This window comes from Bufo gargarizans, chromosome 5 (assembly GCF_014858855.1).
Source record: "Bufo gargarizans isolate SCDJY-AF-19 chromosome 5, ASM1485885v1, whole genome shotgun sequence".
NCBI lineage: Eukaryota > Metazoa > Chordata > Amphibia > Anura > Bufonidae > Bufo > Bufo gargarizans.
This window is the reverse complement of record NC_058084.1, coordinates 241,501,356-241,520,780: the sequence shown is the minus strand read 5'-3', so window position 1 is coordinate 241,520,780 and position 19,425 is coordinate 241,501,356. Positions and strand designations below refer to the sequence as shown.

The following is a 19,425-nucleotide window of genomic DNA, read 5'->3' as shown; positions in this document are numbered from 1 at the left end:
AAATGAGAATCTTCCTGGCACTGCAGGAGCGGCTCCTACGTATCCTGAGGACAGGAAACGACTGGATAGGTAAGGGGGAGGAGGCCTTTTAAATCATGTGCTCCTGCGTTGTTTCCTGTCCTGGGGGCGGGGACACCGCCCTGTCAGTGCCGTTGTGGAGGTGCCGGGGAAAAGAAAGTATTCATTTCTCCTCAGTCCTGTATTATACCACCACTAGTCCTGGGATGGGCAAACTGCAGCTCTCCAGCTGTTGTACAACTACAAATCCCATCATGCCCTGCTGTAGGCAGACTGGGAGTTGTAGTTTTACAACAGCTGGAGAGCCGCAGTTTAGCCATACCTGCCTTAGTCCATAATAGCCCAAATCTGTGCTCTCCCCTTGGCAAGCTCTCCTTCAGCTCATATTCTAGCCATTACTTAAAGGGAACATGTCACCTACTATGCTACCCTCACTGAGAGTTTCTAAATGTTCATTGTGTTACCCTGAACATATAAATTACACTTTTAATTTCATTTGCAGACGAATTCAATAAGTATTATGCATTTTTGCACTTCCTGCCTTTTATGCAAATTAACATAAGAGTCATATCTTACTTGTGTGACCAGAGAAGAGTCATATTTTCAAGCTCTGACTCATCTCAGGTTAATTTGCATATGTATCAAATCGGTTTTTATACACAATAAAAGCACACAGAGCTATGGGGACTGGGTACTGCGGATGTGCTAGCGGCCATCTAGCAACCCATGCCCTCAGCTCTATATTTAAAATCCTGGTGACAGGTTCCCTTTAAGAGCATCACCCCCAGTCCAGAAAGCTAAGAATCGCCAGATTATGTGGAAGGCATCTCTAGTGAACGTGACACTGGGGCATGATTTGAGATTGACGAATCAGCAATTTCTGAGTCAGCCACTGTATGGAACAAGGCTCTTGGTACCAGTAAATAATTGATGCGGGACCAACTGCTCTGTGCATGGAGAAAGTGAGTGAACTGTTGCTCATCCAGGTGCCAGTCTCCCTGTGAACCATGGTAACACTTTGTACTGGGAATGGGGGTCAGAAGTATGGGGTCTAGTATGTTTCCCATCTTTTTGTGGCGGTAAAACAGTGTTCAAATCACCTCATATCACTTTAAAGGTTGTAATATAACCATGCGTTCTACTCTCCATCTGGCAAAAATAAAATTACACTCATCGGTAATTCGAATTTTCGGAACCCATGACAGTACCAGAGAGATAGCGAGATCGACTCCTTCAGTGGAATCCAAAGTATATCAGTAGGAGACATACAGATTATTTACGAGAATCTTTTTTTTTTTTTTTTTTTTTTTTTTAATAATCCCCCCCGAGACACACACACACACACGATAAAGAGCAGGTAAAGAAATAAAGTTCATATAACCAAAAACAAGTGAGAGGGAAGGAATAACAAGATCGTGCACAGGGCCCAATTGGCTCCAAGGTTTACAGAATCATTTTTCAAAAGAACTGTCCTATTGATGACTTCAACCAGGAGCACTGATAGATGTCTGCTGGTATGGCACACTAGTGCAGGCCACACACAGTACAGATTGGCCCATTATTTATTTTTTTGCTTGTAATTAGGAGCACTATAAAGCTGTGTTGGCTGACCTCTTCTCATCCTATTATGAGCATTATTGGGCTTCACCAGTGTGCCAGACCTAATGCAGACACGCCCATCTTGCCAAAGCAGGCAGCCAAACCAGAACACAGAGGCAACAGCAGGCAGCCAAACCAGAACACAGAGGCAACAGCAGGCAGCCAAACCAGAACACAGAGGCAACAGCAGGCAGCCAAACCAGAACACAGAGGCAACAGCAGGCAGCCAAACCAGAACACAGAGGCAACAGCAGGCAGCCAAACCAGAACACAGAGGCAACAGCAGGCAGCCAAACCAGAACACAGAGGCAACAGCAGGCAGCCAAACCAGAACACAGAGGCAACAGCAGGCAGCCAAACCAGAACACAGAGGCAACAGCAGGCAGCCAAACCAGAACACAGAGGCAACAGCAGGCAGCCAAACCAGAACACAGAGGCAACAGCAGGCAGCCAAACCAGAACACAGAGGCAACAGCAGGCAGCCAAACCAGTCACAGAGGCAACAGCAGGCAGCCAAGTCAGTCAGTGACAAAAGCAGGCAGCCAAAGCTTGCATCTAAACCAGTCACAGAGGCAACAGCAGGCAGCCAAACCAGTGCCAGAAGCAGGAGCAGGCAGCCAAACCAGTGCCAGAAGCAGGAGCATGCAGCGGCAACAGCAGGCAGCCAAACTACTCAGAGGCAAAAAGGGCCAATCATTCAGGCACGCACAGCTGCTAGAGGGCAATCATCTAGGCAGGCACAGCCACTGCCTACTTAACCACTTCAGCCCCGCTAGGTGAAACCCCCTTCATGACCAGAGCACTTTTTACACTTCGGCACTACACTACTTTCACCGTTTATAGCTCGGTCATGCAACTTACCACCCAAATGAATTTTACCTCCTTTTCTTCTCACTAATGGAGCTTTCATTTGGTGGTATTTTATTGCTGCTGACATTACTTTTTTTGTTATTAATCAAAATGTAACGATTTTTTTGCAAAAAAATGACATTTTTCACTTTCAGCTGTAAAATTTTGCAAAAAAAACGACATCCATATATAAATTTTTCGCCAAATTTATTGTTCTACATGTCTTTGATTAAAAAAAATGTTTGGGCAAAAAAAAAAAAAATGGTTTTGGTAAAAGTTATAGCGTTTACAAACTATGGTACAAAAATGTGAATTTCCGCTTTTTGAAACAGCTCTGACTTTCTGAGCACCTGTCATGATTCCTGAGGTTCTACAATGCCCAAACAGTAGAAAACCCCCACAAATGACCCCATTTCGGAAAGTAGACACCCTAAGGTATTTGCTGATGGGCATAGTGAGTTCATAGAACTTTTTATTTTTTGTCACAAGTTAGCGGAAAATGATGATGATTTTATTTCTTACAAAGTCTCATATTCCACTAACTTGCGACAAAAAATAAAAAATTCTAGGAACTCGCCGTGCCCCTCACGGAATACCTTGGGGTGTCTTCTTTCCAAAATGGGGTCACTTGTGGCGTAGTTATACTGCCCTGGCAATTTAGGGGCCCAAATGTGTAAGAAGTACCTTGCAATCAAAATCTGTAAAAAATGGCCTGTGAAATCCGAAAGGTGCACTTTGGAATATGTGCCCCTTTGCCCACCTTGGCAGCAAAAAAGTGTGACACATCTGGTATCGCCGTACTCAGGAGAAGTTGGGGAATGTGTTTTGGGGTGTCATTTTACATATAACCATGCTGGATGAGAGAAATATCTTGGCAAAAGACAACTTTTCCCATTTTTTTATACAAAGTTGGCATTTGACCAAGATATTTTTCTCACCCAGCATGGGTATATGTAAAATGACACCCCAAAACACATTCCCCAACTTCTCCTGAGTACGGCGATACCAGATGTGTGACACTTTTTTGCAGCCTAGATGCGCAAAGGGGCCCAAATTCCTTTTAGGAGGGCATTTTTAGACATTTGGATCCCAGACTTCTTCTCACACTTTCGGGCCCCTAAAAAGCCAGGGCAGTATAAATACCCCACATGTGACCCCACTTTGGAAAGAAGACACCCCAAGGTATTCAATGAGGGGCCTGGCGAGTTCCTAGAAATTTTTTATTTTTTGCATAAGTTAGCGGAAATTGATTTTTTTGGTTTTTTTCTCACAAAGTCTCACTTTCCGCTAACTTAGGACAAAAATTTAAATCTTTCATGGACTCAATATGCCCCTCAGCGAATACCTTGGGGTGTCTTCTTTCCGAAATGGGGTCACATGTGGGGTATTTATACTGCCCTGGCTTTTTAGGGGCCCTAAAGCGTGAGAAGAAGTCTGGAATATAAATGTCTAAAAATGTTTACGCATTTGGATTCCGTGAGGGGTATGGCGAGTTCATGTGAGATTTTATTTTTTGACACAAGTTAGTAGAATATGAGACTTTGTAAGAAAAAACAAAAACAAACAAAAAATTTCCGCTAACTTGTGCCAAAAAAAATGTCTGAATGGAGCCTTACGGGGGGGGGGGGGGGGGGGGGGTGATCAATGACAGGGGGGTGATCACCCCCCTGTCACTGATCACCCCCCCTTTAAGGCTCCATTCAGACATCCGCATGATTTTTTACGGATCCATGGATACATGGATCGGATCCACAAAACACATGCGGACGTCTGAATGGAGCCTTACAGAGGGGTTATCAATGACAGGGGGTGATCAGGGTGATCACCCCCCTGTCACTGATCACCCCCCCTGTAAGGCTCCATTCAGACATCCGCATGATTTTTTACGGATCCATGGATCGGATCCACAAAACACATGCGGACGTCTGAATGGAGCCTTACAGGGGGGTGATCAATGACAGGGGGGTGATCAGGGAGTGTATATGGGTGATCACCCGCCTGTCATTGATCACCCCCTGTAAGGCTCCATTCAGACGTCCGCATGTGTTTTGCGGATCCGATCCATGTATCCATGGATCCGTAAAAATCATGCGGACGTCTGAATGGAGCCTTACAGGGGGGTGATCAATGACGGGGGTGATCAATGACAGGGGGTGATCAGGGAGTGTATATGGGTGATCACCCGCCTGTCATCGATCACCCCCCTGTAAGGCTCCATTTAGACGTCCGTATGCGTTTTGCGGATCCGATCCATGTATCCGTGGATCCGTAAAAATCATACGGACGTCTGAACGGAGCCTGACAGGGGGGTGATCAATGACAGGGCGGTGATCAATGACAGGGGGGTGATCAGGGAGTTTATATGGGGTGATCATGGGTTTATAAGGGGTTAATAAGTGACCGTAGTGTAGTGTGGTGTTTGGTGCGACTGTACTGACCTACCTGAGTCCTCTGGTGGTCGATCCTAACAAAAGGGACCACCAGAGGACCAGGTAGGAGGTATATTAGACGCTGTTATGAAAACAGCGTCTAATATACCTGTTAGGGGTTAAAAAATTCGGATCTCCAGCCTGCCAGCGATCGATCGCCGCTGGCAGGCTGGAGATCCACTCGCTTACCTTCCGTGCCTGTGTGCGCGCGTTCACAGGAAATCCCGGCCCTCACGAGATGACGCATATATGCGTGACTCTGCGCAGGGCCGCCACCTCCGGACCGCACATCTGCGTTAGGCGGTCCGGAGGTGGTTAAAGGGATTCCGTCATCAAATTTTACCCCTCTAACCTAAACATGTGCTCATGTCTAGACTAATACGAAGAATCCTAAGCTGGCCTTATTAAACCTCACTGTGGCTCTATTTGCCCAAAAAACAGTTTTTTATAACTTGTCAATCACTTAAGGTGCCCAAGTGGAGGTCCCTTAATACAGGGTGCCCGGCCGCTCCCCTCACCGTCCGGTGCCCAGCGCCGCCTTCCCCGTCTTCAGCGCCGTCTCCGCAATCCTCCCCGTCCCTCTGCCAGATCCCGCGTCTCCGCACTAGGCTCAGTCTGATGCGCCCGTGCGGACTCCTGGCGACGGCTTTGTTGAGCAAAGTGCGAATGCGCCGGCCTGATGCGCACTTCGCTCAACCCTGATATGACCTACAGATTGGCTGAGCCTAGTGCGCAGGCACGGGATCTGGCAGACGGACAGGGAGGATTCCGGTGGCGCTGAAGACAGGGAAGGCGGCGCTGCGCACCGGACGGCGAGGGGTGCAGCCGGGCACCCTGAATTAACGGACCTCCCCTTGGGCACCTTAAGTAAGTGATTGAACCTGTTTGGGGGGGGGCAAATAGAGCCACAGTGAGGTTTAATAAGGCCAGCTTAGGATTCTTCGTATTAGTCTGGACATAAGCATATGTTTAGGTTAGAGAGGTAAAATCTGATGACAGAATCCCTTTGAAGGGGGCATCATAAAGTGTGGGGGGAACTCGAGGGGACAGCACTGTGTCAGGATAACTTAACTGAGCATCATACTGTGTGGAAGCCACTTAAGGGGCACTAATCTTGTAATGGGGATTGGGGAGCATTAAAGAGTACATCGTGCTGTGGGGGAGGGGGCACAAAGAACATCACTTTATTCTGGGGGCTTTTAAGAGGGCCTCATTTTGTGAGGGGCACCTAAGGAATCATCCTAATATGAGGGGGCACCACTCTGTGGGAAGGAACTAAAGGAGTAACATATTGTGTGGGGACAGCAAGGGATAACCCCGGCTATGAGGGGGTTCTTAGGGGTACTCTGTAGGGACACTAAAGGGATATCATACTGTCTGAGGGGCACTAAGGGGCATCGTTACTGTTAGGGAGCACTGAAAGAACATTCTTAGGGCCGTTTCACACGAGCGGATGCCGTGCGTGGCATCCGCTCCGTGAAAGAGTGCCAAGACCCGCTGCAGACTGCAGAGGCACGGAGCAGTAACATGACTGTTACTGCTCCGTGCCTCTCTGTGATTTCTTTACTACGAAATCACAGTTGTCACTGTGTGATCTCTTTACTACGAAATCAGAGAGGCACGGAGCATTAACAGTCATGTTACTGCTCCGTGCCTCTGCAGTCTGCAGCGGGTCTTGGCACTCTTTCACGGAGCGGATGCCACGCACGGCATCCGCTCGTGTGAAACGGCCCTTACTGTTTGGTCAGCAGAAAGGGGTTAGGTGAAGCTTATTGAAAAAAATTATTTAATGATGATTTAGCACTACACGCCACTGGTGTCGTCCCTCCTAGTTTTTTTCACTTCAAGGCTCGGGTTATCTAAGAATTCCGTGGTAGCAGAACCCATAACGGAATTCTTAGATACCTTGTACTCTGAACTTGAAACACAATTTCGCTCATCTCTACATCTGTGTGCTGTCTACTTTTTTTTGCTGCCCCAAAGAAGTGAATGGAACTGAATATACAACTCAGCCACCCTGGGTCTTATCAACCCCAAGCCCACAACCCAGTTGTCACATACCTACCTGTCTGTTTTCCCACAGAGAATTCAACTGCAATATGATGGCGGCGCTCTATTGCTATGGCAACCAGCCCCTATGAAAGTGGGGCAGCTCAACCTATCAGGTTCTGTGCCAATGTCGCCTACTTTGAGGCAGGCCATTTAAACAGGCAGCTGCTGGCCACAGTTGCCTGTGATTGGTTTTCTAAACCTCAGTAGCTAGCTGCGTGTTTGCTACTCTGGATCACTAACCTTTTCCTGTTTCTTTGACATGACCTCCTGGTATTTGACTCTGCTTGTTTTGACCTCTCCTTTGCCTGTTGACTTTGTATCTGAGGTTTTCTCTTGGTTTAGGTCCCTGAAATTAGCTAAGAAGGGATTGTTGTCCAGTTGTGGCAGTCAGTTGAAGGGGTTGTCCGGGTTCAGAGCTGAACCCGGACATAACCATATTTTCACCCAGGCAGCATCCCTGATGTTAGTATATTTTCACCCAGGCAGCATCGGAGCATCTCATTCTCCAATGCGCTCCCTTGCCGTGCGCTAGATCGCGCAGGGCACGGGCTCTTTTGTTTGCAATAACACACTGCTGGACGGAAGCTTTTACTGGCCGTTTTACTGGCTAGGGCAGTGCTAAAGCCTGCCCATCAGTGCCGTTGACGTCACCAGGCTTCCTGGCAGCCCCATGGAGAGCCCGGTTCGTCACTCGAACTCCTGAAAAAGGCCTTTGCCCTGCACGATTTAGCTCAGGGCAAAGGAGAGCATCGGAGCATGAGTTGCTCTGATGTTTAAGTCAGGGGGGCTGCCTGGGTGAAAATGGAGGTATGTCCGGGTTCAGCTCTGAACCCGGACAACCCCTTTAAGAAGGATCATGCAAGTAGGTAGTGACAGTGGAGTGAGTGAAGCACATGGCTACACTGTTCCCTACCCTTTCACGAAACCACTATCCACTGTTATCCACCTCTTAGGCCTCATGCACACGACAGTTTTAAGTTTTGCGGTCCGCAAATCGCGGATCTGCAAAACATGGATTGTGTTTTTGTGGCACGGACAGCCATTGATATAACTGCCTAGTCTTGTCCGCAAAACGCGGACAAGAATAGGAAAAGTTATTTTTTTTTGCGGACCACGGAACGGAGCAACGGATGCTGACAACACACGGAGTGCTGTCCGCATCTTTTGTGGCCCCTTTAAAGTGAATGCGGACTAAAACAACGGCCGTGTGCATGAGGCCTTACTCTTATCACCATGACACTGGTAGTAAACAATAGGCATATTTACATATAGACTGCTTACTTCTTCAGCTGTGCAGCTAACTTCTTAGTGACCACCTATACATGTTTTTATGGCGGTCACTAAGGGGCCTTGGGCTGGAGCGCTGCCTTTTTACGGTGGCACTTCAGCCCAAGCTGGCAATGCAAAAAAGCGTAGGAGCTTGCTGACCGCAGCTACTGGCGATCACCGAAAATGCCGTTAGTAGAGCTTCTCATATAAGAGAGGAGGGAGAAAGTCTCAGGTGCAAGGATCGAGTCCCCCAGCTGCCCCCTAAGGGAAAGCTGGGTCCTGATCCCTACCCCTCAGTACCTCAAGAAAGATGGCGGCAGCGCATGAGCAAACTATATGCCGGCTGCCGCCCCCGGAATAGTTCTCTCTCCTAAGAAAAGGAGAGAGTGTATAGAAGAACGCCCAGGCAATATGGCCCCTAAACAGCACAGTAACCATCAGGGACCATTACTATTGGTCCCTGATGATGTGGTCTCCATGATAACCCTATCATGGAGATCACATCCATTATATTTACAAACACAGCCAGGACATGGGCTGTGCTTCTCTCTCCCCTCAGTGCAGTTGTTCTGTGAGGAGAGAGATCAGACTTCTGTCCTGGCTATGTGATTTTACTTTACTGTAAAAAAAAAAAAAAAAAAAAAAAAAAAAAATAAAGAAAAATCTGTTTATAAACTGTCCACCCGTAACTGGCAGTGGGCGCCTGTCATTAGGCATCTATTAGGGACTAGCGGTCAGAGGCTGCTCTTGTCCATCTGTTAGTCGGTCAGTGGGCATCTGTTAGGGTCCATCCATAATTGTTGGTCAGTGGACGCACTGCATTTTTAGGGTGGGATATAATAATTTTTTTTTCTTTGTGAGCTTTTTAGTAAAAAATGGCTCGAAGATTATACAGTGCGGAGCAGGCATATGAATTTCTATGCTCTGAAAACTCTGAAACCGACACCACTTCAGAGGCAGAAATATTTTCCAATAGCGGGGACTCTAACTGTGCTTCCATCCCCAGACCCCATAGCTCTATAGTGGTAGAAGTTGCCACCTCATTGCATTCACCACCCAGCGGTCCCATCCCTTCTACTACGTGGGTTCCTGCTTCATCCCCCCCCCCCCCCCCAATACTCCAAATTTTATCTACTCCCCAAATAAATGTGGACGTCCCCAATTTTACCCCTTATGATTTTTTTTCATTTATTTGTGGACAAGAAAGTCCTGGAATTAATTGTGCAGAAAACGCATCTGTACGCCACACAATTTGTTGTACAAAAGCCCACGTATATTTATCTAAAACGGTGGACCCCACAACGGTGGACCCCCATCCAGAAAAACGGATCTGGTATAAAAAGTTTGCATTCTTAAAAGGTCTGCGCATGCGCAGACCGGAGAGCCGGATCCGTTTTGCCGGAACAATTAATGCCGGATCCGGCACTAATACACTTCAATTTTAATTAATGCCGGCATTTCGGCAAGTGTTCAGTATTTTTGGCCGGAAAGAAAACTGCAGCATGCTGTGGTATTTTCTCCGTCCCAAAAAATGGAAGAGGCATCGCCGGGCCGGACACTGCGATGCCCATTGTTGGCACAGCATCGCTTTAACTACTAAACATGCTCCGGTGAACGGCGCAAAACCAGCCGTTCGCCAGAGCATGCACAGTAGTTAAAGCCATGCCGTGCAGTGCGCATGCTCCGGCCCGGCGAGACAGTGCACAGTCGCGGGATCTCAGCCACACCTTAGGATCACGCAAGGGAATAAGAGGGCGGGCATTTGCAGAGGCTGTGGCGGGGGAACAATGAAAAAAGGCAGGGCAGCCTGGGCACCAACACAGTGAACGCCGCCCCTGGGCACTTGCGAGTGCTCATTTGCATATCAATCAAAGTTGGTTTTTCCAGCTTCTGCAATTGAAAAGAAAAAGACAAAAAGGTACCATTACATTCATGTATAGGTGTGCTATAGGACAATGTAAGCGCTGTATATGGCCATATGGAGGTGACAGACTTTAATCCCCCTACTCCCTGCTTTACCCTCTTTAGGGAGATTTGTGTTTGACGGTGTTCAATTGTTTAGGAGACCTTGCTTCTAATGTACGTTTATATATTTAAAGGTTGGGCATCGAGTGGGATTGTCCATGATGTCTCATGCCTGGAGGATTGAGTTGCGTTTGATATAAGCTTCTCATTACTGACTACCCTCTCCCTCGAGGCATGTTGTCGCCCATTTTTTGAGCAAGTTTTGTCTCTACAACATGTTTTGGATCTTACAGAACTGACTGTCTTCAGACCATATGTAATGGACTCCTGAAGTTAAATATCCCTAAGTGACGTATTGGCCCGTATCATGTGGGCTCTCCTTTCTCCTGACTGCACGGGACATTGAGTGGGACATATCAAATGGGTCCCTGGTCCTATGCCTAAACATCTTCTGCGTCTCTGGTCCTGTTGCCTCACCTTATCTTAAGTATCTCTAACCTATCTTGTGTGATGGTTGCATTTCTGACCATATATTTCTTTCTGTGATGGTTGTATCTCTGACCACATATGCCCCCTGATGAACCTAGTGATAGGGGAAACGCGTTGGGGCTTCATTTAGAACCAACCTGGGAATGCATTGACCGGTGCACCCGGGCTTGGCTCTATAGGGTATAGGTGATATTAATTCACCTTACTGTATCGATCTTGATTGGTCCTATCCATCCTAGTGGCCCTGTTGGAATTTTTTCGTTCCTACCAGGTACACATGACCACACCTACCTATGGTCTGTGGAGCAATTTTTGTTAACTGTAAAGAGGAGGGTAAACGCAGGGCAGTCAGCCCAGGAACGAGGACAGGGAGTCTCCACCATAAGGGGACGTCCCTGGGCTGAGGTTATAGCCAGGGTGAGCATAGGGAGAGTATAGGCATACCCATTGCTCCCAATTTGCTGCCCTGTGTTCACTCATCCCTCTTGTAGTGGAGTCTGTATGACTAGCTCCCAGACATATTTCTGCATCTATTATTATTGTTGTTTGTCTTTTTCACTTATGCACTGGTGAACCACCACAGTGGTACCTTTTTTATGATCTGACTAGTAAAAGTTATGTTTTAAGGGGATCAATACTGCTGGACACTATACTGTGAACTTTAGATCCTTTTTCATTGATCTATATTGAATAAGCTGGACATTTTTTCATATATTTTAGATTCATTACACACCAAATGAAGTAGTTCAAGCCTTTTATTGTTTTAATATTGATGATTTTGGCATACAGCTCATGAAAACCCAAAATTCCTATCTAAAAAAATTTGCATATCATGAAAAGGTTCTCTAAACGAGCTATTAACCTAATCATCTGAATCAACTAATTAACTCTAAACACCTGCAAAAGATTCCTGAGGCTTTTAAAAACTCCCAGCCTGGTTCATTACTCAAAACCGCAATCATGGGTAAGACTGCCGACCTGACTGCTGTCTAGAAGGCCATCATTGACACCCTCAAGCAAGACGGTAAGACACAGAAAGAAATTTCTGAACGAATAGGCTGTTCCCAGAGTGCTGTATCAAGGCACCTCAGTGGGAAGTCTGTGGGAAGGAAAAAGTGTGGCAGAAAACGCTGCACAACGAGAAGAGGTGAGCGGACCCTGAGGAAGATTGTGGAGAAGGACCGATTCCAGACCTTGGGGGACCTGCGGAAGCAGTGGACTGAGTCTGGAGTAGAAACATCCAGAGCCACCGTGTACAGGCGTGTGCAGGAAATGGGCTACAGGTGCCGCATTCCCCAGGCCAAGCCACTTTTGAACCAGAAACAGCGGCAGAAGCGCCTGACCTGGGCTACAGAGAAGCAGCACTGGACTGTTGCTCAGTGGTCCAAAGTACTTTTTTCGGATGAAAGCAAATTTTGCATGTCATTCGGAAATCAAGGTGCCAGAGTCTGGAGAAAGACTGGGGAGAGGGAAATGCCAAAATGCCTGAAGTCCAGTGTCAAGTACCCACAGTCAGTGATGGTCTGGGGTGCCATGTCAGCTGCTGGTGTTGGTCCACTGTGTTTTATCAAGGGCAGGGTCAATGCAGCTAGCTATCAGGAGATTTTGGAGCACTTCATGCTTCCATCTGCTGAAAAGCTTTATGGAGATGAAGATTTCATTTTTCAGCACGACCTGGCACCTGCTCACAGTGCCAAAACCACTGGTAACTGGTTTACTGACCATGGTATTACTGTGCTCAATTGGCCTGCCAACTCTCCTGACCTGAACCCCATAGAGAATCTGTGGGATATTGGGAAGAGAAAGTTGAGAGACGCAAGACCCAACACTCTGGATGAGCTTAAGGCCGCTATCGAAGCATCCTGGGCCTCCATAACACCTCAGCAGTGCCACAGGCTGATTGCCTCCGTGCCACGCCGCATTGAAGCAGTCATTTCTGCAAAAGGATTCCCGACCAAGTATTGAGTGCATAACTGAACATAATTATTTGAAGGTTGACTTTTTTTGTATTAAAAACACTTTTCTTTTATTGGTCGGATTAAATATGCTAATTCTTTTAGATAGGAAATTTGGGTTTTCATGAGCTGTATGCCAAAATAATCAATATTAAAACAATAAAAGGCTTGAGCTACTTTAGTTGGTGTGTAATGAATCTAAAATATATGAAAGTCTAATGTTTATCAGTACATTACAGAAAATAATGAACTTTATCACAATAGGCTAATTTTTTTAGAAGGACCTGTATAGGACATGAAGAGCAGACACAGGAGAACTACACGCACATGCGCCACCTGGTGGCCAAAGAATATTCTACCAGACCACTTTCATTAGGATTACCAATATGAAAAGAAATAAACACTGGGGAAAACTAGTATAAAGCCACAAACCCATTAAAAAGCACTGAATAAAGAGATAAAACCTATTGACCGAGCAGATATAATGTGACAGCCTCCGAGCCACACACAGAAAGCACTAACCCCGTCTTTCATCCTTTGCTGGACTTTCTGTCCATAATCCCATAATGGCTACCTGCAACATAGAAGTGCACTATATCTTTACTAGTGCACTGGATCCTGTGTAAAACTAATGCAAGCAAATCTTGGAACAAAAAAAAAAAAAAAAAAAGTATTATTATTTCTACTGCAACCAAGCATTAGGGGGAGGGGGGCATCAGCCAATAGCAGGCTGCTATGAGGACAAGCCTCCATAGCATCACCCGCTAATAAGATCACAGGTGAGCAGATGTTCTTGCATGGCCCAGAGAAGTGTCATGTACTTCAAAATGATACCAATAACTAGTAGTCGCAAAAACTGAACCTTCACACAGCTCTGTAGACCGAAAATAAAAAAATAAGTATGTGGTGACGCAAAACCATTTCTCTTTTCTTTCTAAATCTTTTTTTACTGAGCAAAAGTAGTAAAAGCAGTATTGCTGTTTTTTCCCCATCCACCTCCCCGAAAAAAAAAATGAATAAAAGTTACTCAGTAAGTTACCGTATGTGCAACCCAAAAAGGCGCCATTAAAAATACAACTTGTCCGGCTAACAAAATTGCTTGGTCACTAAGGGCCAAAATAGGGTGGTGACTAATAGGTTAAATGGGTTGCCCAAGTTTTTTTTGTTTTTTTATATTACTCACTCTCCAGGACCCCCCTTTGTTCCAGTGTCACCGGACCTGTACTCCCTCAGTGTTGCCAACCAGAATTTTACTTTTTTCTGGACAGCTTATCCCAAAAACAGCATTTTTTTTTTTTTTTTTTTACAGACAAATTGGAAAACCATAATGATTGATAGAGAATGATGTCCATAGCTCATTATAGTGACAACACCTCCTCACCAGCATTTACTATGAGCTGTAAAATAATTATAATTACTGCCAAAATAATATAGTCAAGTATCACCAGCCTCATACAAATCACAAACACGTCAATTTTTTTTCACGGACACAGGGAAAAAAAAAAAGTCACCTAATTTTACGGACTGTTCTAAATATCCTCCCTGCCACTGTGAACATGCTGTAATGTTTTGGCTGAAGTGATGACATGCCAGCGCATGACCGCTGCAGACAATCACCGGTCTCAGCGGTACACAACACAAGACCACTGAGGCCAGTGATTGGTTACTGCAGCCACATGCAGTAGAAGACTTTTTTATTAGTATTATTCTAATAGCTGCTTGTCTCTGGGCAGGAGCCTAGGATCAGATGTGCCAGCAGCACCAGCCACCACATCAGAGGTGGCTACACAGAAGACATGACATATGAAGGACCCAGGCTGAGAGGAAGGCAACCGCACAATAATGGAAAGAAGTCCGTGCATTCCTACAGTGAGAGCAGCTAACCCACCACACCGAACAAAAGGCTTCTACTCACAGCTTCAAGTGCTCATAGACCAGCGCCATAGTCTGCAACCTCTACTGACTTCCCAGCAACTCACAGCCGAACGTAAGACATATAACCCGCACTCTATGACAGGCCCTCGTATGCGCAAGTCACATTCCCTGCACCTACTTCCTGTTACGTAGACCTACGGAGGCCGGCGAGGACGCTGCGACTGCGAAAGCAAAGCAGAAAGGCTACAGAGTGATGACAACTGACATGGAAACCATCACTTTGTATTCGAAGCTACTGTGTACCGTGTTTTATCAGAATAATGAGTCGACATCATACCCTCTTATTTCAGGAATAGGGAAGATGGACAGCAGTGTATAATGAGCTTTCACAAATATTAAGTGTATGAAATGTAGTAAAGATGTAGAATATGCAGATGAATAAAGAGGACACCGGTAAATAGTACCTACATTACCAAAAAGGGCATACGCTGGCCTGAAATACTGAATGACCTTGCATAGCTGGCAACGGGACTGAATTTTCAGAGTCCTGGCAAATTTGGGACGTTCCAAGCCAAAAAATGGTGTGACCTTTTATACAGAGCGCCATGTGGTCGTACCCAAAGGAAATCAATGTGAAAATTACCCCTGCAGGGGAGGTGTACTGGAATCCCTTCACCTGAAGCCATACTGAAGAGATGAAGGAGTTTTCCTTGAGTAATGTCAGACATCATATAGCACAGGGCAGTCTCATTCCCACAAGTTAGAACCAGCCCTGTACCTCACATGGATCCAGAGATCTCTCCATTCACTGCTCCAATTGTTCCACTAGATTTGTTTCAAGCTGTTAGCATAGGGGCATGTCCTTTCTGCTGCAGCTAGTGGCTGAGCATGTATTCCAACCTCCTTAAACAAACAGCAGGTGGCGCTATACAGATACATTTTATTTAGTTAGGGCTCTTTCACACTTGCAATTTTGTCTTCCGGCATAGAGTTCCATCGTCGGGGCTCTATGCCGGAAGAATCCTGATCAGTTTTATCCTAATGCATTCTGAATGGAGTGAAATCCGTTCAGGATGCATCAGGATGTCTTCAGTTCCAGAACGGAACGTTTTTTGGCCGGAGAAAATACCGCAGCATGCTGCGCTTTTTGCTCCGGCTAAAAATCCTGAAGACTTGCCACAAGGCCGGATCCCGAATTAATGCCCATTAAAAGGCATTGATCCGGATCCGGCCTTAAGCTAAACGTCGTTTCGGCGCATTGCCGGATCCGACGTTTAGCTTTTTCTCAATGGTTACCATGGCTGCCGGGACGCTAAAGTCCTGGCAGCCATTGTAAAGGGGAGCGGGGGAGCTGCATACTTACCGTCCGTGCGGCTCCCGGGGCGCTCCAGAGTGACGTCAGGGCGCCCCAGGCGCATGGATGACGTGTTTGCATCTCCTTGTGTCTCCTCTGCGCTGAACAGGAGCTGGGGTGAGCTGCGGCATTAAATACCGGTTAAGGACCTTTGATGACATCACTCCGGTCATCACATGGTCTTTTACCATGGTGAATCACCATGGTAAAAGATCATGTGACGTACCATGTGATGACCGGAGTGACGTCATCAAAGGTCCTTAACCGGTATTTAATGCCGCAGCTCACCCCAGCTCCTGTTCAGCGCAGAGGAGACACAAGGAGATGCCGACTTCACGATCAAGTGGACTAAGGTGAGTTAAAATTATTATTATTATTATTTTAACCCTTCTAGCGCTGTTTTACTATGCATTCTGTATTCAGAATGCTATATTTTCCCTTATAACCATGTTATAAGGGAAAATAATACAATCTTCAGAACATCAATCCCAAGCCCAAACTTCTGTGAAGAAGTTCGGGTTTGGGTACCAAACATGCGCGATTTTTCTCACGCGAGTGCAATGCATGACAATGTTTTGCACTCGCGCGGAAAAATCGCGCATTTTCCCACAACGCACCCGGCTCTTATCCGGGCAAAAAAAATGACGCCCGTGTGAAAGAGGCCTAATACATTTGGGTTACATTCAGAGATTTTAAATACCGCCATTTGGTGCACCAATATTGAATTCAGGCCTACAGTGGTTCAGTCCCTGTGAGATACCACCTCTACATACAGGGGCTTGAATTAGGCATTTGAAATACAGCCATTTTAAATGCCGCCTTTTTGTGCAAAGATATATTTACTTCAGGCCTACCCTAATTCAGGGCGTTTGTGATCCCCACTATACATACAGGGGTTTGAATTAGGCATGTGAAATACAGCCATTTGAAATACAGACATTTTGTGCAAAGATATATTTACTTCAGGCCTACACTGGTTCAGGCCCTGTGAGATACTCCCTCTACATACAGGGCTTTGAATCAGGCATTTTAAATACAGCCTTTTTGTGCAAAGATATATTTAAATTTAGGCCTACACTGGTTCAGACCGTGTGAGATACTCCCTCTACTATACAGGGGTTTGAATCAGGCATTTGAAATACAGCCATTTGAAATACAGCCATTTTGTGCAAAGAAATATTTACTTCAGGCTTACACTGATTCAGGGCATGTGTGATCCCCCCTATACATACAGGGGTTTGATTCAGCCATTTGAAATACAGCCATTTTGTGCAAAGATATATTTACTTCAGGCCTACACAGGTTCAGACCGTGTGAGATACCCCCCTACATTCAGGGGTTTGAATTAGGCATTTGAAATACAGCCATTTTAAATACTTCCATTTTGTGCAAAGACATGCCTCATGGTTGTTAGGGGAGATATATGGCAGGATTTGCTGTGTCTTCCCTCAGAATCGCCAGGTCTGAAGAAAGACCAGGTGCAGTAATCACCTGGGGATAAAGGAATCCTCAGAGTGAGAGGGGGGGGGACTTGCACACAGAAGGCTGGAGTGGCTCTGTGTGGTCTCAGCTGGGAGGGCTGAGAGACCCCTATCCCCAAGGAGACATTGTTGTGGGAGCAGCCAGGAGGCTGTGGGACATTGGCTGACAAAGCCGCATGGGTTCACAGGGTGTGGACTGTGACTTAGGTGAGTCAGGAACGTCATGTTTAGTTAGAGCCCAGCCGGGCAGGTGTTTATTTTGTATTTATGTTTGGTTTGCTGAGGCGCAATAAATGCACTGTTTGGACCTGAAACCTGGTGTCCTGAAGCTGTATCTGTGAGAATGACCCCGAAGAAGAGCTAAACCCCCACAATTGGTGTCGGATGCGGGCAGGTGTCCCTGCTGATAAGTAAAAATGCTGGAAGCCTGCTAGTTTGCAGAGCAGAGACTGCTGGTGTTTTTCTGTGGTGCAAACAGTGCAGGACTTAAAGGGCCAGTAGTCGAGTAAAAGAGACTAATCAGTGGAAATGGCTGCAAAATGGTATAGCCCGTGGGAGAAATCCTGCGAGTTAGTGATTGGCAGAATCCCGCTGGGGGTCATTCTAGACTCCCGCCAGCAAGTGTCTTGGGTCCTGCCTGTAATTCTGGACTTTGTAACAAGGGGGCCAGAGACAAAAACTACGGTGTCACTGACCTTTGTGACGGACTATGGCTCTGTGCAATAGGAGCTGTTAAAATGTGAGACACTGGAAGTGGAATTTGTACTGGGCAAGGACTTTCCATTGTTTGGGCAGTTGTTGAGCGGAGTTACTGATAAAAGGCAAGGATATGCCGTTGCCAAGGGCAACCGTCGGGAAGAAAAGGAGGTGAAGAGCGGTGCGGTTCTCGGGAGTGCATATCTTCCCTGCGACTGTGCCCGGAGTCCTAGAGAGGAAGTGCGGAGGTGCAGTAAAGCTTTTGCTAGGAGCAACCACAACCTTGATGAGTCTGCGGGAGAGGATGTCACTGCTTTACCAGAATGGTTGATTACAAAGGGTAAGACTGTTCCTGTTATTAACCATGTGGCAGAGCCAGTGACAGTGAGCCAGCGGCAGGGGATACCTGCTGGGCCGGTAGGTGATAAGTCACACAGAGAAAAAACTGTGTCTGAACAGGCGGATAAGCCTGCTGTGATTGCTCCCTCGCAGAAACCTGCAGGGAAGAAGGTTTCTGTGTTTCCTCAGTTGCCCATGACCAAAGCTAGTTTTGGGATGACAAGGATCCGGGATCCCATGCTAGCCCGGGTAAGAGGTAGCACAATATTGAAACCTGAGACTGGTAAAATAATAAAGGTGCTGGACAGTCGTGCAGAGAAGGACTATCCGCTGATTTTTACTGAGCGTGAGACTCCAATGAGAACAGAGACTGATGAACTTGATGTTACAGATAAGCTTATGCATGAGGGAGTGTTGGGGTGTACCTTTCCCTTATGCTGGGAGTTGTGGAGTAATGGAGACACTTCTGCAGAGAGTGCAAAAACTCCTGCAGAACTTGTACCTGTACCTTTAAGTGAGGATCTAAGGGAGCTGCACTTTGACCTGCATGGGAAAAGCATATTGACCATTGGAAACAATGGTGCTGGTCAAATGCAAAGTGATGGTGACAAAAGTGCGGAAATGCATAAGGAAAATGTGATGTCATATGAAATATGTGATAATAAGGACATGCCTTTTCCTTTGCAGGCTGTGATTGGGGAAAAAGCTCCCCCTGTGGGTAAACATGTGTCTGATATAAAAGTGTTGATAAATGTTGAAAAAACACTGCTAGGAGACCCCATTGTAGACAACGTGGCGGGGCTAGAGGGTGTACCACACGGACCAGAGGTGGATGTGCAGTCTCCACAGGTTTCTATGATTAATAAAATGTCCCAGGTGGGGATTGACTCAGGGGTGCCCCTAGATGCCAGGGTTAATAATGACACGAGCCGTATAAGAGGCCTATGTGCCGTGACAGTTAGCAACTCCGAGAGTGAGGCTACCATGTCAAGACCCAGCAAAACTAAAGTCGTTACTAGTAGCAACCAGGTGACAGTTATATCTGACGAGACGAG

The 19,425-nt window shown here is 46.4% G+C and overlaps 1 protein-coding gene across 1 annotated transcript in view; it reads right to left on the bottom strand.

Annotated features, from left to right (window-relative positions):
• Positions 1–14,690, bottom strand: part of SACM1L (SAC1 like phosphatidylinositide phosphatase) — a 130,467-nt gene extending 115,777 nt beyond the window's left edge. The window contains exon 1 of the mRNA XM_044293421.1: positions 14,541–14,690. Coding sequence (XP_044149356.1) covers positions 14,541–14,569 — 29 coding nt within the window. The 5' untranslated portion in view covers positions 14,570–14,690. The remainder of the gene's footprint in view (positions 1–14,540) is intronic.
• Between the last annotated feature and the right edge of the window lie 4,735 nt (positions 14,691–19,425).